Here is a 23,157-nt window from a genome sequence, read left to right as displayed (position 1 = left end):
GGGTTTATCTAACCGCCAATGGTTCTATCGCTGCTCGATGACCAATTCGACGGTTACTTGCAATAAATTACAGCGACATATTAGGAAAAAACGACCACTGGGTGCTTTACTATTACGGTAAAAACTGTGTTCGAGCAAACCGGTGCGGTTCAATAGGTGAGTTTTGGGTTGAGTGTTCGAGGAAGCGGTTGCGTGTAATGAATTGTAATGTATTCATGTTCTGTTCATCTATTGAGCCGTTTTGAAAGCCATCGATTAACATCCTATGGAAAAGAGGCGAGAGATAATCCCGCTGCGTAAATAGAAGTGGAGATACTGCAGCAGTTGCAAAGTGAGTTTTAGATTAGGAAGTCTTTCTTTTACAGTTCCTAATTTGACTCGCATTGACAGGAATTGTCATCTTCGAAAACTCTTCCAACGACAGACTAGCACATCGAAACTTAAACAACTGCCAAAAAAAAGCAGTTCTTCTCTCATATAGTAAAAACCGAGCTTGGATTTGGTCTTCTATAGTTTGCGCCTTTTATTTTGGGAAATTTTGACGAAATGGCCCCTACCTGAACTATAGCCTGAATTTCCAATAAAAATAATCATTATCGTGTCGTCGACATTAGACAGAGAAAGCGTAGACAATACTCATTTAAACGGGCGGAGTAAACAATTTTTTGAAATGTATGTCAACCTAAATGGTAAACTAATGACTGACTTTTGGGATTTCAACTAGTGAGGGCTCCAGCGTCATGAAATTGATGCTTTCTTACTCGTAATAAGATATCCTCCTGACACAAAAGCTCGAATTAAAGAGTTGATAGCAACTGTCAGATAAGCACCAAAGATCCAAATTCAATACCATTCTATATCTGAATTTCCCATGGGCACGACCTTTGATACTTACAACTGTAACTGTATCCTGTATATTCAGTCACGTGGCATGTGTCAGTAAATCAGCGAAAGGATAATATGGCACATCTCATGCCAATAGCTGCAACAATTTTGATCAGAATTAAAAGCGATCATTGCTCTATCGCTGTGCTCGCTCTTTCTCCCCATATTCATCATCACTTTGTTTTAAACTGTCATCAGATATTTTGGATTATGTAATATTCCGTATTTTAATATGTTACCGTTAATTTACAAAAATAGCACATACTCTTGAACTTCAACCTTGGATCTACTACAGCCAAAAGTCACCAAACAATGGGCATCCAGGAGCTTTACGAGGCCAATGGCCAGTCTGCTCTATTCAAACATTTAAATTCTTTGAACAATGCTGAAAAGCAGAAATTTGAGCTAAATTTGGAAGAGATTGCGACTAAAAATGACCCAAAAACGCTTCTGCAAAACTGTCAAAAGGCAATCGAGTTGAGCTCTGAAAACTCAAATGATACTGATCCAATTGTGCCATTACCAAGTACTTCTTATGAGTCTTCCGTGGGACGTCCTGATCTGGAGCAGAAATATCGTGAAATCGGTCTGCAAGAATTGTCCAATGGCCGCGTTGCTGTCATTTTGATGGCTGGGGGTCAAGGAACAAGATTAGGTTCTTCCCAACCAAAAGGCTGCTACGACATAGGTTTGCCTTCGGGAAAATCCCTCTTCCAAATTCAAGCGGAGAAGCTTTCGCGTTTACAGAGCATTTCTAAAAGTCCCAGCCCTATTCCGTGGTATATCATGACTTCTAAGCCAACCAGAAACCCAACAGAACAGTTTTTCCGCGAAAACAACTATTTTGGGCTTTCTAAGGACCAGGTTATTTTTTTCAACCAGGGAACACTACCAGCTTTTGATCTAGAAGGCAAGCATTTGTTGCTGGAATCTCCAACACAGCTGGTCGAATCTCCAGATGGTAACGGTGGTTTGTATCGCGCTATAAAAGATAACGGAATTCTACAGGACCTCGTGGAAAAAAAAATCAAGCATGTTCATATGTACTGCGTTGACAACGTGTTGGTGAAACCGGCTGATCCTGTGTTCATCGGCTTTGCTCTCAACAGGGGATTCGATGTGGCCACGAAGTCGGTTCGCAAAAGAGACGCATCTGAGTCCGTGGGTTTGATTGCTAGTAGAGGAGGAGCACCTTGTGTTGCTGAGTACTCCGAAATCTCGAAAGAAAATGCAGAGGCTACAGATGATGATGGTCTTCTCAGCTTGAGAGCAGCCAATATAGTGAACCACTATTACTCTGTTGATATTTTGCAGCGTGAACTGGACGAGTGGTGCTGCTCGATGCCATACCATATCGCAAAGAAAAAAATTCCGGTGTACGACAACCAAACAGACTCGTTTCTGAAGCCCACGCAGCCGAACGGTATCAAGCTAGAACAATTCATTTTTGACGTTTTCCCCTATGTGCCCATGAACAGGTTTGGATGTATGGAAGTGGATAGAACTAGCGAATTTTCACCTCTGAAAAATGCACCGGGCACCGCCAATGACAACCCTGAAACTAGCCGTGCGGCATATTTGGAATTGGGTACCAAATGGTTGAAGTCTGCTGGGGCCCAGGTCAGCTCCCGATCTCTCCTTGAAGTCCCTGGCACAATCACTTATGGGGGTGAAAACTTGGAGAAATACAAGGGGAAAAAGTTCGATGAGCCTATTTCTATTTTGCATTAAACGTCTATTATAGCATACTTACCAACGATTCGAACAAAACAGTCATCGCTTTTCCAACATTTGTCTCAATTCGTATAACACGGGGATGCTTTCTTCTGAGGTAAACTTTTTCCACTTCGAGGGCCGGCCCTCGACGGTCGATTCTTTGATATTTTCAGCCCTGTTGCTATCCAGTAGTCCAAAGCTCTTTTTTGTACGCAGTTTTTGCTTGCCCTGCTTGTTTTCAAAGGCTAAGCTCATTATCCTTTCATTGAGTTTGATCCGAAGCTCTTCATCTGTGAGCTTCCGAAACTCACCCTTGTGCTCGATGTTTTCATTGGCAAACACCACTTCGGTGATAGTATCATCTCCTTCCTGATCGGACTCCGTATCCAGTCCTGACCCTCCCACCTCGGTGAAGTCAACAGCCGAGGCTAAAACTGGCTTTTCGCTAAAGTGCCATTTTTGGTCAGACTCGGATTCACTGCCACCCAAAGTAGGTGATTGTAGAACATTCAAATTCAAGCCACTGAAATTTCTTTCTCTATTATGTGTATGACAGCGGCCTATCCTCAATGGCGCCGTCTGATGCCACATTTTAGAAATCTCGTCCAAATATCTATTCACTCGCTCAGTTAACTCATCTTCAGTCTTGGTATTATGTGTGATAAGGAATTTTTGCAGATTTTGCATCAAATTCAAAGTCGTGGCGGTGCGGTAATCGTGATGGTGGTGATCCTGAAGGTTTTGTATATCGCTTGGTAACGGTGTGTTGTCGCTCAAGTAAGATTTATACTGTACCAAAAATGCATATACGGTATTCAGTACTTTGAACAAAATATTGAGCTGATTTAGTAGCACACGTAACCTCTTGTACTCCGAATGCTGACCAGCCGCTTGATAACTTCCAAATATTTTTTTCAGTGTAACTTGATACTCTAGCTCCTTTTCGTGAGAGTCGTCCCTGCATCTTTGTCCAACTGATAGAAAACTACAGAGCAGGAACTTTTTCAATAAATGTGTTCTGCTGGCTTTCTCGCTCACGCCCACAGCATCGCCATTGACTGCAAAATAAAGGTCCACCAAATTGACATCATACAATTGACAATATCGAAATAGTTCACGATTTCTGAGAAGAGGAAGGGTCGCTTTGGTAATTGAGAGCAGTTCGTAGAACATTAGATCGAGAGATGCTGTAAGAACGTCTTCTATGATGGATAAGTTTGATCCTGAAGGTTGACCGGCCTGTACCAAGGCAATGGGCTTGTACACCGTAAGTTCCTTGTAACGAATATGTGAGCGATGAAGTAGCTTATCCAATGCTTGCAATCGTTCGACTGTGTCTTGCAATACAATCAATGCGGAAAATTTGGTGTAATGCGTGTGAAACAACTCCTGTTGTAGTGCCAAATACACCGCTATGCAAACAGCAAAAAAAATTCTTTTCTTACTTTGATTTGCCGCAGCGCATCCTTTGAGAACACTGAGACAACGACGTGCGATTGACAAAGTTGGGAAAAAGGGCATGGTTTTACGAAGAAACTGCTGTTGATCTTTGACCAGCAACTTCCCAAATTTCGTGGGCGCCTCTAGTCTGTATTGGGACCCTTTGAATGACTTTCTATTACCGATGGAATTCAACCCCATGCTAGATTTCTGAGTCCTTGGTCGTGCTGCCCAAAGTGGTCGTATGGCATCTGTGAGTAATTGAGATGCTATTATCGTATACTGGAATTCATCCATGAATTTTTGATCATAGGGCACACCTCTTGCAAAAATCTCGCAAACGACTTTCTCGAGTTTTGAGTGGCCAATATGGCAGTGATCGTTATCCAAAGAGTCTCGAATCTTACTTTTTGGATCGGTTTCCGCGAAAACGTCATGTTCATCACTGCCAAACTCCGAACACCCCACAATCGTCGGAGAACTATCATTCAATGCATCGATTCCCCATTCAGAGAGTTTTTTACTCTGGTACTCTAAAGCATTCATAGGTTTCGCAATCGACATGTACAGCGAGCTGGATGACTGGTTCGTGTAAGTTTTAGACGAGTTTAACGTCGAATTTGAACGGTGAAAAGAACCATTCTGAAAAGCTGGTAGATCCTGGAATCTAGACTTGTTCTCATTTCTATCGCAGTGCATCAAAGTATGGCCTGCTGGCTGAGTTTTAACGTTTTTGATTTGTGCGATGATGTTTCTTGTGTAAGTAGATCAACTGTTTGTTTATAATTGGATCAGCGACAGTATAGTATATAGTGACAAGGCGGATGACAAGACCGTTCGATCCAGATGAACATAATCAAACTAAAGGGTATCGGCCTCTGTGACACTGTTTCAGCCAAGAATTTTCCGTTGTGTTGACTGTTCTTAGAGCTATCGTTTTCTATCTGAATGGGCGTTTGGACTCCATCCGAAAGAATTAAGCCTAATTGATTCAGTCGTTGATAATTTCGGTGACAACTGATATCGGGCACAGTTAGCGTCCTTCTTATCACGGGAGGCCTGTCATGTTTTGAGAGAATGATCAAAACGTGGAGAAGAACGATACCTTGTGAATTTGGCTCCCACTCGACCTATTGGTTTATATGCCCGATCTATTGAAAAGGACACATTTACTGACGCAAGCTATGGTCGTGGCAACTTCAAAAATCCTGTTTATCTTTTCAGACCTTCTTGAAATGGCACGCAGTTCGAAAAGCTTTTGAAGATACGGCATGGCTTTATACTGTATCAAGTTGATTAGAATTGATATTTTGGATTCAAATGTTGACTTTGAACATTGTGTCGGATGCGCCCACTCCTCGAGTTGAATTGGACCATTTACCTTCATTGACCATCTATTTAACCCGAAAGAGCATCTATCAGCCCATTTACTACAAATTTGTTTGTTTCGCGCACGAATACCTGAAGACTTTTGTCTAGCTGTGGTGAGACGATGGAGGCCGTAGTGAGCCGCCAAAACCCATTATGTCACCGGTTACGTTGTCACTGTACTTGTCAGTAGGAGGAACGTCTTGTATGTTCATCATTGGAGTATCACCAGAAACAGTTGGTAAGATCCCCGGTGAAAGAGCGCTAGGTGACTGATGCATCATCATCATATTCATGTGACCCGTTGAATCCAGTGCATTTACACCTCCTGGCATTGCCAAAGGACCTTGGTCAGGCGTCAAATCAGCAGAGCTTTGGTACCCAGGTCCACTAATCTGTGTGGCAGAGTTATGCCGATGTACAGAGCGACGCTGCTGTTGTGGTATTGCATCTCGCTGAGAAGTTACTACTGCACCAGGTCGAACCTGTTGTGAGTTCGGAAATCTGCTCTGGTTATTTGAGCCGGCAACCGGATGTTTATCAGTTAGCGGAGGATTTGAGAAAGACCGATGTGGCTGAGGCCTTCTAGCAGCAGGTGGTTGTTGTGGCTGTTGTTGTTTTCTCTGAAGAGGATTTTGTGAAAGGTATGGTGGGTACTGAGAGTACTGCTGGAACTGCTGATGTTGTGCCTGCTGATACTGCTGTTGCTGCTGTTGCTGTTGCTGCTGCTGCATCATATACATAGACTTTTGGTACTGGTCATGTATGTGCTGCTGGTTGGCGTTCCACTGAGCGCCGTCCTTAAAGGCATCGTCGTCACCGCTATTCCTTGAGGCCATCAAATCTCGCCGCTTCTGCATGTACATTATCGCATTTTCAGGCAAGTCAGGCGTGTTACCAACGGAAGATGGACCTATCCCACCATGTTGATAATCCTTGTAAGAAATTTCTAGCCCATTCTTATTGGCATTAAGCGGCTGTTCGGCTGCCGCAATAGGATGCTGCCTCGCAGCCGGCGAAAAACTAGAATACATTGTATTAGCACTGACTGGAACCTGTCCATTGGGCGCACCGAATTGGTGAGAGGCCAAGGGAGGTCCTGTTGGTAAAACCGAGGATTGTACACCGGCTGGAGCGTTCGACACCTGTGGATAAGCTGGTACAGCTTTTCGCAAAGATGACGACGGGGTAGTGGCTGAGCTACCGACTTTGACGTCGTTCATTCTTGGTGGGGCCATCGAAGATTGCGATGCTGCCGATGGCGGTACGAAAACCCCACCATCAGGCACCGCGAACGGCGAGTGTTGTTGAGGGTGTTGGGGAAGCTGCTGCTGCCGTTGTTGCTGTTGTTGTTGTTGCTGCTGTGCGTAATGGTAGTGATACTGTTGCTGCTGTTGCTGCTGTTGCTGTTGTTGTTGTTGTTGTTGTTGTTGTTGTTGTTGTTGTTGTTGTTGTTGTTGTTGTTGTTGTTGTTGTTGTTGTTGTTGTTGTTGTTGTTGTTGTTGTTGTTGTTGTTGTTGTTGTTGTTGTTGTTGTTGTTGTTGTTGTTGTTGTTGTTGTTGTTGTTGTTGTTGTTGTTGTTGTTGTTGTTGTTGTTGTTGTTGTTGTTGTTGTTGTTGTTGTTGTTGTTGTTGTTGTTGTTGTTGTTGTTGTTGTTGTTGTTGTTGTTGTTGTTGTTGTTGTTGTTGTTGTTGTTGTTGTTGTTGTTGTTGTTGTTGTTGTTGTTGTTGTTGTTGTTGTTGTTGTTGTTGTTGTTGTTGTTGTTGTTGTTGTTGTTGTTGTTGTTGTTGTTGTTGTTGTTGTTGTTGTTGTTGTTGTTGTTGTTGTTGTTGTTGTTGTTGTTGTTGTTGTTGTTGTTGTTGTTGTTGTTGTTGTTGTTGTTGTTGTTGTTGTTGTTGTTGTTGTTGTTGTTGTTGTTGTTGTTGTTGTTGTTGTTGTTGTTGTTGTTGTTGTTGTTGTTGTTGTTGTTGTTGTTGTTGTTGTTGTTGTTGTTGTTGTTGTTGTTGTTGTTGTTGTTGTTGTTGTTGTTGTTGTTGTTGCTGCTGCTGCTGTTGTTGTTGCTGCTGTTGCTGTTGTTGTTGCTGGTGTTGCTGGTGTTGCTGATGATGTTGTTGTTGCTGCTGCTGTCGTTGTTGCTGTTGCTGTTGCTGTTGCTGTTGCTGTTGTTGCTGCTGCAGCGGCGGCTGTTGTTGCGTCCATTTCGAACTAGACGTAGCAATGTCCTGAGTCATTGGCATGCGTTGCGGCAGAATGGGCGTTACCGGGTCATGAAAAAGACGATCTCCGGATATTTTTTCCACGGGCTGCGTTTCAACAAAGTGGTGAAGAGTCCACAGAGATTCCCACCATTCGCACAAGAACGTATCCTTGGAATTCATAAGCATTTTGGCGTGCAAAAGTTCGTCATTCTTGGGCTTATCGTCCGGCACATTCTTGGAAAGCGGCACGTCTGCTTCGTCCAGCAGCCTTCGTGCCGTCTGGTAGAACTTGTGCTCAATAAGATAGTTGTAAATGTGTGCATACAGCAGTTGTCGCGAATTTTTCGCCATTGCGTCAGAAACCAAAATGTCGCGGTTGAAAGTCGGTCGATCCTGATCCTCGCCCGATTTTTCCTGTGCATGAAACCCTCCATTCGACGCTCCACCGTTTGGCGATCCTGCCGCTTGCAATATATCTCCCGTGGGGCTCCAGTCCCCAGTTTTAGCGTTATTCTTTGCGCTTTCCCCTACGCCATCGCTGGTTCCCAAATCACCCATTATATGGTCACTGTACCGTCTGTGCCTTACGTACCGGTACCAGAAATTTCCCGTCTATTCTGCGGTGCTGTTCTGACCTAAAAGCCAGTAGAATTTCGCGGGTTTGTGTCCTTCAATGGTGTCAAAACCGTCCTGTTCTAAAACTCACCTAATTTCTCTCAAACAAGAGCTAAAATGCCCGGAAAACTCGCAATTTTTACACGATTTCAGCTGCAAAAGCTTCGAACGGGTTCCGTACAGTAACGAACTGGTTTTAAATGGCAAAAGAGACACTTTTAAGCTTCCCTTTCACTATCGGTTATACTTTAGTTGTTTTCACTCTTAGACTATGTTTTAGCGCTGGGAAGATGATTTATATATTATGTTGAATATATGAAAGCTTCGAGGGTCCCGTCGATGGTGATTTGATATCACATGATACCAGAAATTATGACACGTGAAAAGAGCGTGACCTTAGAGCTTTTAGTTACGACGCTGGGTACTCCCAGCTGATTGTATACACACGGTGTCAGTGTCATTGTCCAGTGAACTGACGAACTTTGAATCAGAATGATGCAATAATCATATATATGTCGGGTTGTTTTCGTGTGTCGGTGTTAATTGTGGTGGGAGTAATTTGCACCGTTTCGTCTTTTTATTTTTTGGAATTATGTTTGAGCATCACCACTGACTGTGGTCTTCAGTCCCCGTTAATCCCTAATTTTGATTTCTTGTGGTACAGAACCTTTCAGACTCTGACCGTGGTCCAGGTCTTTGTTGATTGATTTTCGTTCAACGCCTTCAAATCTGTGCGTTTCGTCCTCGTCATTAATATCATCCTCGTCTTCATCCTCGCCTTCATCCTCGTCTTCATCCTCGTCTTCATCCTCGTCTTCTTCACCTTCCTGACTATCCCCCTCTTCGTCCATCCTGTACGGCTCATAGTCTTCGTCGTCTTCGTCGTCGTCTTCAAACTCGTCCTCGTCAAACTCGTCGTCAGTGCTTTCCAGATGGCTCTTAGACACTGGGAAATCCTTCTGCAATGTTTTAGGATCAACTCCTGACGCACGAGAGTCGTCGAGGACATGCAGTGGAGATACGTGGGTACTAGGCTCCGTGGGTTTCGACAAATTGAGTTTTTTCAATTGTTGCTCCACGCCCTGCACGGTGTCCATGTAATTGAGTTTGGGCGACGCCAATGGCGAACCAAGTTCGAGGTAGAATTGCTTCCCGGCAGTCTTCGGATTTCCAGAAAGACGATAGCTTTGTAGAGCGCTGTTGGGGGTCGAAGGAGAGTTTGTGTCGTAGCTTGTGCTCTTCGAGCTTTTTGTATCGGAAAACACCTCCGAAGAATGAGCAGGACCCTCGCCAGCAACCTGTTCCTCTGGGTCAACGCTTTCCAGCTCTGACAGATCGTCCAAGTCAAGAATTGGCTCTTTCCAAAAGTTCACATCCGTAAACTGTACTTCGCGGGAACGATGAAACGATCTGTCCTCCATGATGGTGCCAGTGGGAGACCCTGGTGCGGGGGAAAGGCTTCTGTGGTCATCGTCGCGATTAGCATAGTTGAAATTCACAGGCGGGAAAAAATGATCAACCAATTCGTTGATGTGAATATACGAACTCCTGTAACCCGCAAGCTCTAATAGCTCCATGTGCACTTCGCCATCGGGGTTGATGGTGAAAATTCTTGAGCTGGGTATACCAACAGTACGATATGCAAGAGCATCTGTGATTCGGTTGCCAAATCCAGCCACAAAGGGCGTGGGGCAATCGTTTTGTCTTGCCTCATCGTCTAGCTTGGCCAGATCGGATTCTCCAAGATAAAGTCTTCGAAGGTCATTCAAACACGCAATTTTGAACACCTCGGGCTTTTTCAAAATAACTTCCCTCCTGAAGGCTGCCATGGTCCTATCGGGTGACAGTATAACTGGACCACGCGGCAGCTTGAAGCCAGCTTGCACGATGCTGTTTAAGTAGCTTCTTGTAGAGTCTGCTTGTCCTGCACTTCTGGCCGTCAAATAAACAACGTTGTAGCCGTTCCTCTTGATCTCTGTGAAAAGCTCTGCAACACCCAGGTGTGTCCAGTCTCTTCCAATCATAGTCAAGACGTGTCCCAATGCGTCAGATTTTGTTATCGTACCGTCAATGTCTGATATAACGAGCGGGACGTCCCACCGCCATAAAAATAGTTTCGCACTTACAACAGCTCTGCTGTTATCAACAGAGAACGAAAGGTCGTTTTCACCGAATTTCAAATCCAGGCACTGCAACTGCTCAGATGTGAGACGAATAGTTTTGATATAATTTTTTGGGGCTGTAGCAGAGGGCTGTGGCGTGAATTCTGTCGAGGTGGTGATAGAAGTTTGTGTAGAGGTTCCGGAGAGTGCTGAGGTTGGAATATCTAGTTCATCACCGGCCTGGGGTGTAGGAGAGCCAGGAGGTGACAATAAGGAACCGTCGTCTCCAGGATTTACAATCCGCATGTTTCCGCTGCGATCTTCTTTGACAAACGACGAAATGTCAAATTCTGTGCCCAATTCATCCTGCAGCAACTGTTTCAGCATAGCGTCCGTATTTTGGACCTTATCCTTGCTAGGTTTGTAACCTTCGATGTCCAGCAGTAAATCGCCGTTATTATCGAATTTGCTAGGTATTTGCTTTTCCTGCAGTTTTTGATTCAGTCTGCGTGCCCGTTCTTCGAAAATTGAATGTCTTCTGGAAGGTGGAGGTGTTGAAGGGATTAGTGATTCAACTTGTGCAGGTTTACCTATATCCAAGAAATCCGGTTCTTCCAAAGTCGTGCTGGGAGTTTGTGTATCATCTGGCAGCGAAGACGGACTGCTGGCTGCACTTACGACAGGTGAAGAAATGAGCTCATCAGGTATGCTTCCAACGTCTGCTTCCGTTTCAAACACAAAATAGGCTTCTCCCGAGTCTCCCAACTTCATGGGGATATTTGTGGGCTGTCCGTTCACAGAGACCAGTACTTTTTTCTGCGAAGGTTTCAAAATTTGAAACTTACCAAACCGTACGTGGAAGGGTGAACATGCCAGTCTACCATCCGGATGCTCAACGACCACCACGTCGATAGCTCCAGAAAGCGTTGCAGGGTTGATAGAAGACCAGGTCTTCGAAACCGAGCCTATAGCACGCTCAACAAACTGCATCTACTTTACCAATGATGGAAAGATGCCCAGAAAGCAGTTTTGGGTTGATTGAAGAGTTAAAGGGTAGTTACTGGGATGAGTTAGTTTCTATGTATATTAAACGATATTTCAATATTTCACCATCTGGAGACGGGAAACTAAAAAGTGATAGCAATATAACCTTTGCCGGTGTTCGAATTTCCGTAGACGCAAATTAGGTTTTATTGTCATCATTCATGTCTCTATGATCAAGCTATGGAATCAGAACACCGATCTCATGGGACTACGAATATCAGTAGCGGTTCGATTGTATGGCTTGCTGTGCATGGATGCTATTCGAATATGTAATAAAATGCAGCGGAAATAGACGTTGCTAATGGGTATGCTTTCGAATCCCAAAGCTCTCGGGGACCATGTCCGTGAATAGACTGTATGTACAAGAAAAGGTTCAGAAATGGACATTGTACGGACAGCGATGGGTGATGCAGAGGGCGTGCACTGTTCTAAGCACTGTGTAATCGCTTTTCATGAAGAGGACCGGTCCAACCATTTGAGTGTAACCTGGTATAAGAGCAGCATGATACTGCTCTGAACGCTTGTCCATATAAATCGCGGTCCCACACCGCTGAAAAAGCCCAGAGTACCTTCAGATTTATAGACAGCCGCAAGGCCCTTCAATAACGAGTTCTCAATACGTACCAGTTGCTGGTTTTCCGCTGTCCGGCCTGAAGGCATTTGGGTTTGTATACGCGTCTTGATCACGTCCATCGGTGTCGTCAAAATGCCTGCAAGACCCCCCGCCGCAGCACCAGTAAGCAGCTCGCTTGAAATGGATAGATCTTGGTTCTGCGACTTTTGTTCGAGCCTAAAGGCCCACTGCCGAAATTTTTCGTAGAATGCAAATTGGAATGCGCTAAACGGCAGGTCTCTACTTAGCGTTGCCTTGTATCCAAAAAACAGCGTCTGCCAGCCTTCGACCTTCACGATGGTCGCTGCTGCGTTTCTGAGGTTGACGTAGTTGTAGCCAGAGTTAAAATGCGGGTTACCATAACGTCCCTGCAGTTGCAATCGCGTTTTGAGCACTTCGCTAGGTACATATACCACGCTGGAAACCAAATCACCGCCCAGGCCCGCTGTGAGGTGCGAAACGGTCTCGTTAACGGCCCAGTCGTCGATCAATGTGCGTTTAAGAATCTCGTAAGTGCCGAAAAAAATAGCTGCGCTGGGCATTGAACCCACCATTGCAGCACTGTATCCTCCGTACAAACCTTTGCGTAATCCTTCTTCTACGAAAATCGTTTTGTAAGCTGAAAGCATGTGTCTGTATTTCACAGCATTGGGAGCACCTTGCTGTCGTGTTTTAACGGTATCTAGTGAGTGCATCACAGAATCGCCTATGGCGCCGCCTGTGCCACCGGCCAAGATGCAATGCAAAATGGGACTGTATTCTGAGCTTTTTCCACCAGCTTCTGGATATCCATCGGTGATGCCCAGGTCCTTTGACCGGCTACCAGGGCTCCTAGACGGCTGCTCATGGGGTCGTGTTGCTGGTATTGACGAAGTGAACGAGAACATCTGCCCGCGAAGTGGTCGATCCAGAGTCTCAATGAGAGAAGGTAGCCCCTATGGGTCACTCCAGGGCTGTTTTCCAGTTACGAGATTGATATAGTTACGTTACTACGCTATTTCAAGAAATATGTTTTCATAAATCTCGAGGCGATTCAATTTTCGACTTGCGAGTAGATAATCAAGTAGAAATCTGACTGGAGGTACGCCTGAAGGACGCCTTGATGAAGTAGACTATAGAGAGAACGAAGATCAACGTCAATAGATTCCGACTCTACAAGAACCATTAGAGCATTGAAACTTTTCTATAGAATGGTACTCGAGACTTTACTGGAGACCGACACAAGATTTTGATCTTTTAACGATTTTATCTTGAGCGTATGATCAAATGAGGAGTTGAGTACATCGGACAGAAGTGTATATACGCAGCAGGCAACTTCTCGATGGAACCTTGTGAGAGGGCAAAGGAGAAAACCTACCGTTTGAGTATCAGCAGGATGACGACGATTTCAAGAAAAGTATTTATACTCGTATTGAGACTTTGTCTCTGGATTATCGTGGTAGGATTAACTTCCCATACCATGGGCAATATTAATAGTTGATATGAACCATTATTTGGAAGAGGTTAAGGATCGTTTCTCAGTGCTCTCTTGAACGTACAGAAGTTTGTAGTGTAGGTTGGCGAAAGCGTGTCCTTCGATGCAATTCCGGGAATCGCTACAGCATCGGGAAGTGAGATGGTTCCACCAAAATACAGGTAATACGACTGCATATCCGACCGTGGTGCTAGAGAAGTTGGGAATGGGGTATCTCAAGTTGTCAGTTCATTATTCCTGAAGCTGTCGTTTGAGCACGTGATCGATGATTATTTGACATTAATCTGACGCTAGAGAGGCCAGGATTCTGGTAAAAGGAGGCTTTATGAAGTCGAGAGAAGTCTGTAAAACCACAGTAAGCATCTAGTGAGCCAAATTACCCCGCTCCCCAGCCCTTTCTGCTTTTGCTTGTGCAATTCACTTCAGCATTTCATAAAAATCTTCGAACGACATGCAAAAACGTCAGGAAGAGCATAAAAGTTTTGAGAGAGCATTCAATTGCGTCACTGCTAATGCACATAGAACGATACCAGAATATATTCAAAGCAACAGCCGAAATGACGCTGTTAATGCCAATGCATCTCGTAAAAAACGAGCAGCGTCAAGATCCAAATTCGATGCTCCTGGAGGAAGAATCGCTAATGGAAACGCTTGCTTAAATCCCGAAAATCAGAGCGCGAGTGCCATCTTGGTCGAGATTGTGACCCACTACACATGCTATGTGCCACAGGCCGCTACTGCGTTAGTTTCAGCACCAGGAATAGCTTCACTAGCGGTGTTCCTCCCACGTTTCGAAAATTATCCAGATCTTACAAGGTTTTGGCGATCGAAACCAGCTGCGATGACACCTGTGTGGCGATTTTGGATCGTAAAAGTCGCGAGGAAGCACCCCAAGTGCTGACGCATTTAAAAGACACTCTTGACAGCGGGCGAGATGGAGGAATAATACCTACACGGGCCCATCTGCACCATCAACAAAAAATTGGGCCTTTGGTGCAGAAGGCACTGACAACAACGAATTCACTCGGTGAAATAGACTTGGTGTGTGTCACTAGAGGCCCTGGAATGCCTGGATCTCTCTCAGGGGGTCTCGACTTTGCAAAGGGTCTCGCTGTAGCATGGAATAAACCTCTAATAGGTGTGCATCACATGCTGGGCCATCTGCTGGTCCCGCGTATGCAACATAATGGTGCCAAACCACAGTTCCCGTTTGCGAGTCTTCTTGTCAGCGGTGGCCATACTCTTGTTGTCCTCTCAAAATCTTTAAGCGAGCACGAAGTCCTCTGCGATACCATGGATATCGCTATTGGCGATTCACTGGATAAGTGTGCGCGAGAAATCGGAATTCAAGGCATCATGATTGCCAAATGCATGGAAACCTTCATTGATGATAACCTGGAAGATGCTCGTAGTGGCGCTTTTCCAATGGTCCTCCCCTCGCCGCTCCGTAACCAAAACGGACGCATAAATTTGCAGAAATTCTCTTTTGCTCCCTTTCTGACTGCTGTACGCCAAAACCTGCAGAAGGATATTCATCTGTACACTGATCGCGAAAGGAGATCGATGGCGTACCAAATCCAGGAGTCGTTGTTTGATCATTTGGTTACTAAACTAAAACTTGTCATTCGCATAAGACCCGAAATTTTCCAACACGTCCGGCAATTAGTATGCTCTGGCGGTGTAGGAGCCAATAAAAGGCTTCAGCAAAAACTTGAAACCGATCTGGTAAACCATTTCGATGAAATTTACTATCCTGAGCCCTCTTTATGTACTGATAACGCAGTTATGATCGGATGGGCTGGAATAGAACTCCACGAACTACTTGGCCTTACGACAAATCTCGACACGAGTCCCATCAAAAAATGGCCAATTGATGAGTTACTTCAACCTCCCGGTTGGATCCAGCTTTGTAAATAGTCCCCAGGGAATGCTAGGGAATGAATGAACCTTTTATATCAAACCTGTGTATCAGTTGCTTCCAAGTGGACATGTCCATCTGAAAGATGAGATGGTTTTGTCGAGCGTCACTGTTTGCGTGTCTGGCATCGCCCGATTCCCCAGGATTATTGCTTGCTGCGCGAATCGCTGGAAACCCATCTTTATCTTCTTCAAGAACAACTTTGCCCTCTTTTATGAGAAAACTAGTGTAGAAAAGGTTTTCAACGGATCTTGCAAAAGATTTGGGGTCAATCACAAACTGAAACAGTCCAATTTGATTGTGACCTTTCCTATTGATCAACGTTTTGTAGCATTTTTTCACCTGCCCTGGTGTTGTTTTTTCTTGCGTGGCACCAAGCGCTTCTTTACTGACCCTCTGTGCCGTTGCTGTAGTACCGACAGGATCAGCTGCTGCTCTGGTACCTTGTGTGAATGTGCGTATTTTCTTTTCTGCTGCGAACGGTCCCAGAAGATGATCCACGACGGCCGGCGCCCTGGACTTGGTTTGGTACAGCATGCCGAGCTTGAACCAATTGAATTGCGCAAACCGGTCGTATTGTTCAAAGCGCTGCAAATTCTCCCGCTCTTGTCCATGCTGCACAAACTCGCTGATTTCACTCTCGTCACTGTCAACTCTTTGTCGTGCTGCTTGATGACCTTGGTCGATGTCATTTCGTTCGAAGTATTCATGTAACATGTATCGTTTCGCGTATCCCACTATGTCAGCTCTGTTTACAACCATCTGCGAGTTATCCAGTTTCATATTACGAACACTGAGCTCTGCAAGTTCACTAACCCCCAAAACCGTCCTTGAGTCCTGCTCGAACAAAGAGTTTTTATGGGTGCTTACCACTTCTAGTCTTTCGAACAACTTATCAGCAGCTTTCAAACGCTCCAATGCAGTTCCAATGTCCCCACTTCGAGTGGCTTCTACTCTATCCTTCCCGATGTTGCTGTATAAGTCTCTGTAGCTGGCCAGTATTTCATATTCTGACGGCCCATTGTCGTCGCCAGTGTCCGGAATTTGTGCTAAAGGCGTAGGGGTAGCAGTATCGTCACTTTCCTCAGATTTGGCACGTTTATATGCCTGCTCCTCAGGGCCAGAGGCCCTCCTCTTTGCCATTGTGTTCTGATTTTGAGTATATGTTGACTATGATGATAAGATTATGTGAGATGAGATGGTGATTTCATTTCGTCACTACAGTCTAATAAAACAATTTCTCGACACAGAAGCCTCAAAAGATGCCTTCGATTATCAAAGTAAGTATGAGCTTGTTAGTTCAGACTTCAGGATTCTTTTGAATATACTTTTGACTAACTTTATCGCTATTTGAACCCTAGGCATTGGACGAAACGGTAGTTAATAAAATCGCAGCTGGCGAGATCATCGTAGGACCCGTGAATGCTCTAAAAGAGATGATGGAGAACTCAATTGACGCTGGGGCATCGACTGTCGACATTTTGGTACGAGATGGGGGTTTGAAAGTGCTTCAAGTGACCGACAATGGGTCAGGAATTAACAAAAATGACTTACCGGTCTTGTGCGAACGGTTTACGACATCAAAACTTACAGCGTTTGAAGACTTGCGTTCGATTCAGACCTACGGCTTTCGGGGCGAAGCACTGGCTAGTATATCTCACATCGCCCGTGTTACGGTAACTACGAAGACTCAGGACGAAGCTTGTGCTTGGAAGGTATCTTACGCTGCGGGTAAGATGGTGGGAAGTCCAAAACCTACAGCAGGGCGTGATGGTACGGTGATTCTTGTAGAGGATTTGTTTTACAACGTTCACTCAAGATTGCGTTCGCTGAGGTCTTCAAACGAAGAGTTTGCCAAAATTCTAGATTGCGTAGGTCGTTACGCAATCAACGCCTCTCATATCGGGTTCTCTTGCAAAAAATTTGGTGAGGCCCAGTTTGCTTTGGCTGTGAAGGCCACCTCAACAACTAGGGAGAGAATACGAACTGTTTTCGGTCGCACAGTAGCTGAGAACCTGGTAGAATTGAATATAGCGGAAAACTCAGAAATTGGTGTTTCCGGACGGGGCCAGGTCAGCAACCTCAATTTTGTAAGCAAAAAATCTGGTTCCCCTGTCCTGTTCATCAACAACCGACTGGTAACTTGCGATCCACTGCGACGTGTCCTTTACCAGGTATATGGCTCTTACCTGGCCAAGGGTAATAAGCCTTTTATCTTTCTCAGCCTCAGCATACGTCCGGACTTAGTAGATGTGAATGTACACCCAACAAAACAGGAGGTACGTTTTCTGCATGATGAGGAGATCATAGGGTTGGTAGCGAATCAGTTGGAAGACGCCCTTGCAAGCGAGGACACTTCGCGCTCTTTCAAAACTACATCAATATTTACTCCTAATCCGGTTTCCGTTAAGGAAGGATTAGGACTGCCGCATTCACATTTGATCAATAACATGCCAATTTCTACGAGCACAAGCAAGATCAAGCGCCAAGAAAATAAAATGGTCCGGATAGACTCTTCGCAAGACAAAATTACCAACTATTTGAAGACCTTTGACCATAACTCCGACAAGGTAAGAATCGCTTCTCAATCGCAACCGTCTCATAATGATAGTATCAACGTGCTAGCACCTTCAACTGCCCACGAAAATGAAATCAACGATTATGCTACAACCCACAAGGATCTTGCTTATTCGATATTGAAAAGTGAGCGGACTGACGTCAATCTTGCAAGTATCAAAACTTTGAGAAGAATGGTTGACGATGATACTAATAAAGACCTTACCAATGCTTTTGCCAATATGAACTATGTGGGAATCGTCGATGAACAAAGGAGGTTAGCAACAATTCAACATGATTTAAGGTTGTATCTAGTTGACTATGGTTCAGTTTGTTTTAACTTGTTTTATCAGATCGGACTAACCGAATTCGCCAATTTTGGTAAAATCTATCTGAATTCCGAGAATGGTGAGGGGATCTCTATCTGCAAGATGTTGAGTGAAACGCCCAATGCTAATGAAAAGTTTGTATCGTCATTGTTGCACAAACTTTGGGAGATGAAAGATATGCTTGATGAATATTTCTCAATAGAGCTCAGTGGTAATGACAAGGATTTGGATTCCATTAGAGTCACAAGTTTGCCATTATTATTGAAGGGCTATATTCCTCCCTTATCGAAAATTCCGTATTTTCTGTACCGACTAGGCAGCAAAATCGACTGGTCTGACGAGATGGCATGCTTGAAGGGCATTCTGGTACAAATTGCCCTTTTGTACGTTCCCGAAATCATCGAAAGAGTAGACCTTGCTGACGAAACGGTGGACAGCGATGCGCGGGCCGCATACATCACAAAATTGGATCTGATGACAACCACATTGGAACGAACAATTTTTCCCTGCATCAAGAAAAGGCTTCTAGTACCTAATCATTTGAAGAAAAGTGTTATTGAGGTGGCAAATCTACCTGGTTTGTACAAAGTTTTCGAGCGGTGTTAACTGTACTGATATTGGGCTAGGATCCTTCGTAAGCTGAAGGTCTTCTCGAAATTTTCAACGATCAGCGTAATGTCACGACCTTGTTTGTCGTCGTCTTCGTTCGATGGAATTCTGTCACGAACTTGGTCCCATTTAAGAAACAGACGGTTTTGTCGTCTGCTGTTTTCTTTCAGAAACAGCATGTCGTTCTGTAATATTTTGTAAACAGGATGGCCGAAACCCTCCCCGTCATCAACTACGCGGACCTTACGCCAAATATTTCTCAGTTCCCTGAGCCTTTCGGCCAAAGCGCATGCGCCTTTCAAAAATTTGTTGTTTTTCAATTCCAGAATTTCGCATATTTCTGTCAAATCGAAAGCCAACTGCTCGTTCAGCGCCGAGGTGTCGAATATAAAACACAGAGAGTGGAAACTTAGCGTAGCGGCGATGTTTTTTATCACAAAGGGTAGTTTGTTTAAAAACCCCATTCCAGTCTTGGTGTTTTGGAGTATTTGGGCAACCATCACTGTTGAAAACTGATACAGCTTAACATGTCCAGTTTTTTGGTCATAGTAAGTATACGTGAGGTTGCTGATTTTCCAATTGATTGCGTTGAGTAGGAAGCTAATGATAAAGCTTTCACATCTAACGCTAGCGGAGCTTTTAACATCGAGCGCCTGCGCCTTGTGTAAAAAAATATCCACTTGTCTTTGTACGGCATCCAAAGTCTTCAATGGAGGCTTCGTCTGTGTGTGAACATATTTATCAATATCTCGATCCAAAGACACCACTTTCCAGAGAAAAGCCTCAAAGGTATCTTCACTCTGGTAGACATCGATGTTTGGCTTGTCCATCAAGAAAGCGGCATGGCTGAGGAGAGAATTGTTGATTTCGTGAACAGACAATAGTTTGTTGATTCCGGATTGCCAATAATCGTGGACGCACAGGCGATACCATATCTTCTCGCACGCTAGCTTCACCAGCCTCATGTCCGTTGTATCAGCCACAGAAGGTCTGAAAAGATCGAGCTCCAAATACTTCGCGAGATGTAGACACTGTGTCAAGAGACTGTTGGCGAGGGCTGGTTCGTCCATCGGAAAGGAAGTAGATGCCAATACCAGGTATGTTTGAATCGTTTTTACATCTGGAAACGCCATGAAGTTGGCTCTATGAAGCATTTGTAAAGAAACGCCTCTGAAAGCATTCACGACTTCTGTTCTAGTCTGTTCTGTCAGTTCATTTATTTTAAAGTCTAATTGTATCGCATCCAATTGAGATTCTAGCATTATCGTCTCCAGAGTGCTCAGAGGTGCGTGATACACGGCTAACGTTAAAATCGACCAAATGAGTGCATTCCATAGATAATTTTCTGGTGTAAATTCATGCCTAGGAACTTTAGACCGGGTCCAGTAGTCTTCTAGCTCGACATATAGTTCCCCAACATCGTTCAATATTCCAAAAAACAAAGCACCCAATCTTTGCACGGAGTAGTCAAGTAACTTGAAAGACATTTCTGAATTTAGCAGATTGATCCAAAAATCCGATCTTTCAGTTTGCACTTTCCAATCCCATCTGGTCTTGTCGTGACGTTTCTTTGCCCAATTTTGGCCATTCTGTTCCCATAAGCCGTAATCAAAAACCCATGTATAATAAGAAGTCCAAAGAGCCAAATATTCCTGTCTGTTACCGGTACTACTCGCCTTTGCTTTATTTAGAGCACCCTTATGAGAAGAGATGCATTTGTCTTGTTCACCTCTTTTAACACAGTTGATGCAAGGAACTTCCCGATCACATTTGACTTTCCGTTTAACACAAATCAAGCACGGCCCTTTCGATTGGGTAGGTTTATATTGAGGTATCATGGTCGTGAAAGTGCCATTGAATGGCTATAGACCATCTGTTCCAGCAACATCTTGGACAACTTGATGATATATGGTTGGTTATGTGCATATATTTACGGTGGTGATGAGCTATACCACTAACTTTGTACGGGTGTGTCGCCGGCGAATCCAAGACCATCTGTCATAGGTGGTTTCCGCGTCGTGGGTAGCCTCACAACTCTTTAATGGAGCTCATTTTGATAATGTTTTGTTTAGAGCTTGGAAATGTTAACATGAACGGCTTTTGTTTGAGTGTAAGCTTCAAGACCGCTCTCACCAAGCTCACGACCAATCCCGCTCATTTTAAAGCCACCGAAGGGAACGGAGATCTCCTCATCATTGGATGAATTGATCCACACAGTTCCGGCTCTGATATCTCTGGCAAAAAAATTGGCCTTGCGAATGTCTTCCGTGAAAACAGCAGATGCCAAGCCATAAGCATTGTTGTTGGCTAGGGCAATAGCTTCATCGTAATCCTTAAATTTTAGCACTACTGCCACGGGTCCAAAGATTTCCTCCTGGGCTAGTTTGGACTCCGCTGTGACGTCGATAAATATCGTGGGAGGGATGAAGAACCCTTCACTTTCTACAGGCGACCCGATTTCTTTTGAACTGAGCTTCTCTTGGCTTTTTCCATGCTCAATATAGCCCTGAATTCTGTCGTATTGCGCTTTAGAGATAACGGGTCCCACGGTGCAAGATTCGTCGAATGGGTCGAGACTAGAGCCGAACTTCCATTCTTCTTGCGCATATTTGGTAAATTTCTCCAAAAACTCGTCGTAGACAGACTCATGCACTAACAGACGTGAGTTGGCGGTACAGTTCTGGCCTGAGTTATAGAAGATACCAGCGGTGGTCCATTTGACAGCTTCGTCGAGGTTTGCGTCGTCGAAAATCACAGCGGGTGACTTACCACCGCATTCCAACGTCACTGCTTTCAAATTAGACGTCGCAGCAAGGGCCATGATTTTTTGACCCACTGCGGTACTACCGGTGAAAGCTATTTTGTCGACGTCGGTGTGAGAAGCCAAGCTGGAGCCCGTGACGGCTCCCAAGCCTGGCAACACGTTGACCACACCCGGAGGGAACCCAGCCTTCTCAATAAGCTGGGCAAAATACAGAAGAGACAAAGACGTGTTTTCTGCAGGTTTAATTACAATGGTGTTGCCGGCCGCCAAAGCACCTTGAATTTTCCAGCTGGCCATTGCCAATGGGTAGTTCCAAGGCACGATCTGGGCAACAACACCATAGGGTGAACGCACGGTGTAGGCGTATTTTTCGTGGCTGATAGGGATCATTTGGCCCTTGTTGTACTTATCAGCTGCGCCTGCATAGTAGGTTGTGAGCTGAGAGATCTGGTCCAAATCCGCGAGAGCGTTGGTGTAGTAAGGCTTTCCCGAGTCTAGGGTTTCGATTGCTGCAAGCAGCTCTTTGTTTTCGACGATCAATTGTCCCAAATTGTGCAGCAATCTGCCCCGATGTTCTGCCGAGGTTTTGCTCCACACTTGTTCATACGCTTGGCGAGCTGCTGTAACGGCAGTATTGACATCGGCGTCCGAAGCAGCGTAAAAAGACGTGATAACGGTGTTGGTGGCCGGATTGACCGTTTCAATCTGTTTGTGGTCGCTGGATGCCACAAACTCGTTGTTAATGTACAATCCCAAGGGTTGCTTGTAGGTAATGTTTAGTTGTGGGATGGAAATATCAGTGAAAAGGGACATGATGAAAGGTTTTTTAGAGCAGACAAAATGGGCGCAGATGATTATAGAATAGCGATGGGTAGTCAGTTATCGCTTATACACAAGCAACTGTTACGCTATCTTTTGAATTCAAGTTTTCCAAGAAGATCTATCTGCCAGGGCCGTAAAGATGAACCTATTTATATATTGATGTACTATTTGACATGGAATATAATCTAAAGACAATGAGATAAGACAAAACCAAGCGCGATTGTGACTTCAAGTCCGTTGCAATGGCGGGAAAACGAAGCTGCTACTGGCTTGGAAATCGAAACTGTCGAAACCGTCAAAACCGTCGTTGTTTAGAGTTTTTCTCTGTTTTTCGTGAAATTTACGCTTCTCAAAACTCTACACATGATATAAGTGAATGGTAGTGGTCGAACAGATCAAAGGTCTGGAACACTCAATTCGAGACCCAGAACCATGTTCGCCATAAGTTGCTAGTTCAAGAACGCGATTTGGAATATGACTAAAAGTAGGCCACTCACTGATAAGCCATTTGCTCATCGAATGTAGTCTACGTCTATTGAAATGAGGGTCTCGAGTAGGCACGGTCGAGACTCACCGCGCCATGGACGCCGAGACTTACCAATCCGTGAGTGGTACAATCTCAGCGTGCCATGTGTTCTTCTCACCAACAACAACAGTCTCCACACTCATGAAGAGTGGCTTTACAAGCTAAGCGTTACATAGGT

General features: G+C 44.6%; 10 protein-coding genes across 10 annotated transcripts; 3 read left to right on the top strand and 7 right to left on the bottom strand.

Annotated features, from left to right (window-relative positions):
* Positions 1-1,197: 1,197 nt before the first annotated feature.
* Positions 1,198-2,616, top strand: QRI1 (LALA0S03e04258g1_1; the record flags this gene model as incomplete). Its single annotated transcript, XM_022773241.1, has 1 exon — positions 1,198-2,616. The coding sequence occupies one exon, from the start codon at positions 1,198-1,200 to the stop codon at positions 2,614-2,616; it is 1,419 nt and encodes a 472-aa protein (XP_022627735.1).
* A 42-nt stretch (positions 2,617-2,658) lies between these two features.
* INP2 (LALA0S03e04236g1_1) lies at positions 2,659-4,740 on the bottom strand (the record flags this gene model as incomplete). Its single annotated transcript, XM_022773240.1, has 1 exon — positions 2,659-4,740. The coding sequence occupies one exon, from the start codon at positions 4,738-4,740 to the stop codon at positions 2,659-2,661; it is 2,082 nt and encodes a 693-aa protein (XP_022627734.1).
* Positions 4,741-5,516: 776 nt separating this feature from the next.
* MSS11 (LALA0S03e04214g1_1) lies at positions 5,517-7,958 on the bottom strand (the record flags this gene model as incomplete). The annotated part of the gene is made up of 1 exon (XM_022773239.1): positions 5,517-7,958. The coding sequence occupies one exon, from the start codon at positions 7,956-7,958 to the stop codon at positions 5,517-5,519; it is 2,442 nt and encodes an 813-aa protein (XP_022627733.1).
* Positions 7,959-8,854: 896 nt separating this feature from the next.
* Positions 8,855-11,314, bottom strand: PAH1 (LALA0S03e04192g1_1; the record flags this gene model as incomplete). Its single annotated transcript, XM_022773238.1, has 1 exon — positions 8,855-11,314. One exon carries the CDS (start codon positions 11,312-11,314, stop codon positions 8,855-8,857), a length of 2,460 nt encoding a protein of 819 aa, XP_022627732.1.
* Positions 11,315-11,818: 504 nt separating this feature from the next.
* Positions 11,819-12,868, bottom strand: MME1 (LALA0S03e04170g1_1; the record flags this gene model as incomplete). The annotated part of the gene is made up of 1 exon (XM_022773237.1): positions 11,819-12,868. One exon carries the CDS (start codon positions 12,866-12,868, stop codon positions 11,819-11,821), a length of 1,050 nt encoding a protein of 349 aa, XP_022627731.1.
* A 1,301-nt stretch (positions 12,869-14,169) lies between these two features.
* On the top strand, positions 14,170-15,372 carry QRI7 (LALA0S03e04148g1_1; the record flags this gene model as incomplete). The annotated part of the gene is made up of 1 exon (XM_022773236.1): positions 14,170-15,372. The coding sequence occupies one exon, from the start codon at positions 14,170-14,172 to the stop codon at positions 15,370-15,372; it is 1,203 nt and encodes a 400-aa protein (XP_022627730.1).
* A 13-nt stretch (positions 15,373-15,385) lies between these two features.
* NSE4 (LALA0S03e04126g1_1) lies at positions 15,386-16,516 on the bottom strand (the record flags this gene model as incomplete). Its single annotated transcript, XM_022773235.1, has 1 exon — positions 15,386-16,516. One exon carries the CDS (start codon positions 16,514-16,516, stop codon positions 15,386-15,388), a length of 1,131 nt encoding a protein of 376 aa, XP_022627729.1.
* A 119-nt stretch (positions 16,517-16,635) lies between these two features.
* Positions 16,636-18,864, top strand: MLH1 (LALA0S03e04104g1_1; the record flags this gene model as incomplete). The annotated part of the gene is made up of 2 exons (XM_022773234.1): positions 16,636-16,653; positions 16,735-18,864. 2 exons carry the CDS (start codon positions 16,636-16,638, stop codon positions 18,862-18,864), a joined length of 2,148 nt encoding a protein of 715 aa, XP_022627728.1.
* Positions 18,861-20,705, bottom strand: CEP3 (LALA0S03e04082g1_1; the record flags this gene model as incomplete). The annotated part of the gene is made up of 1 exon (XM_022773233.1): positions 18,861-20,705. The coding sequence occupies one exon, from the start codon at positions 20,703-20,705 to the stop codon at positions 18,861-18,863; it is 1,845 nt and encodes a 614-aa protein (XP_022627727.1).
* Positions 20,706-20,935: 230 nt separating this feature from the next.
* LALA0_S03e04060g (LALA0S03e04060g1_1) lies at positions 20,936-22,444 on the bottom strand (the record flags this gene model as incomplete). Its single annotated transcript, XM_022773231.1, has 1 exon — positions 20,936-22,444. The coding sequence occupies one exon, from the start codon at positions 22,442-22,444 to the stop codon at positions 20,936-20,938; it is 1,509 nt and encodes a 502-aa protein (XP_022627726.1).
* Between the last annotated feature and the right edge of the window lie 713 nt (positions 22,445-23,157).

The sequence above is a fragment of the Lachancea lanzarotensis genome, scaffold LALA0S03, assembly GCF_000938715.1.
Source record: "Lachancea lanzarotensis genome assembly LALA0, scaffold LALA0S03, whole genome shotgun sequence".
Taxonomy (NCBI): domain Eukaryota; kingdom Fungi; phylum Ascomycota; class Saccharomycetes; order Saccharomycetales; family Saccharomycetaceae; genus Lachancea; species Lachancea lanzarotensis.
Note: the sequence above shows the minus strand (reverse complement) of the source record. Positions and strands in the feature narration are given on the sequence as shown.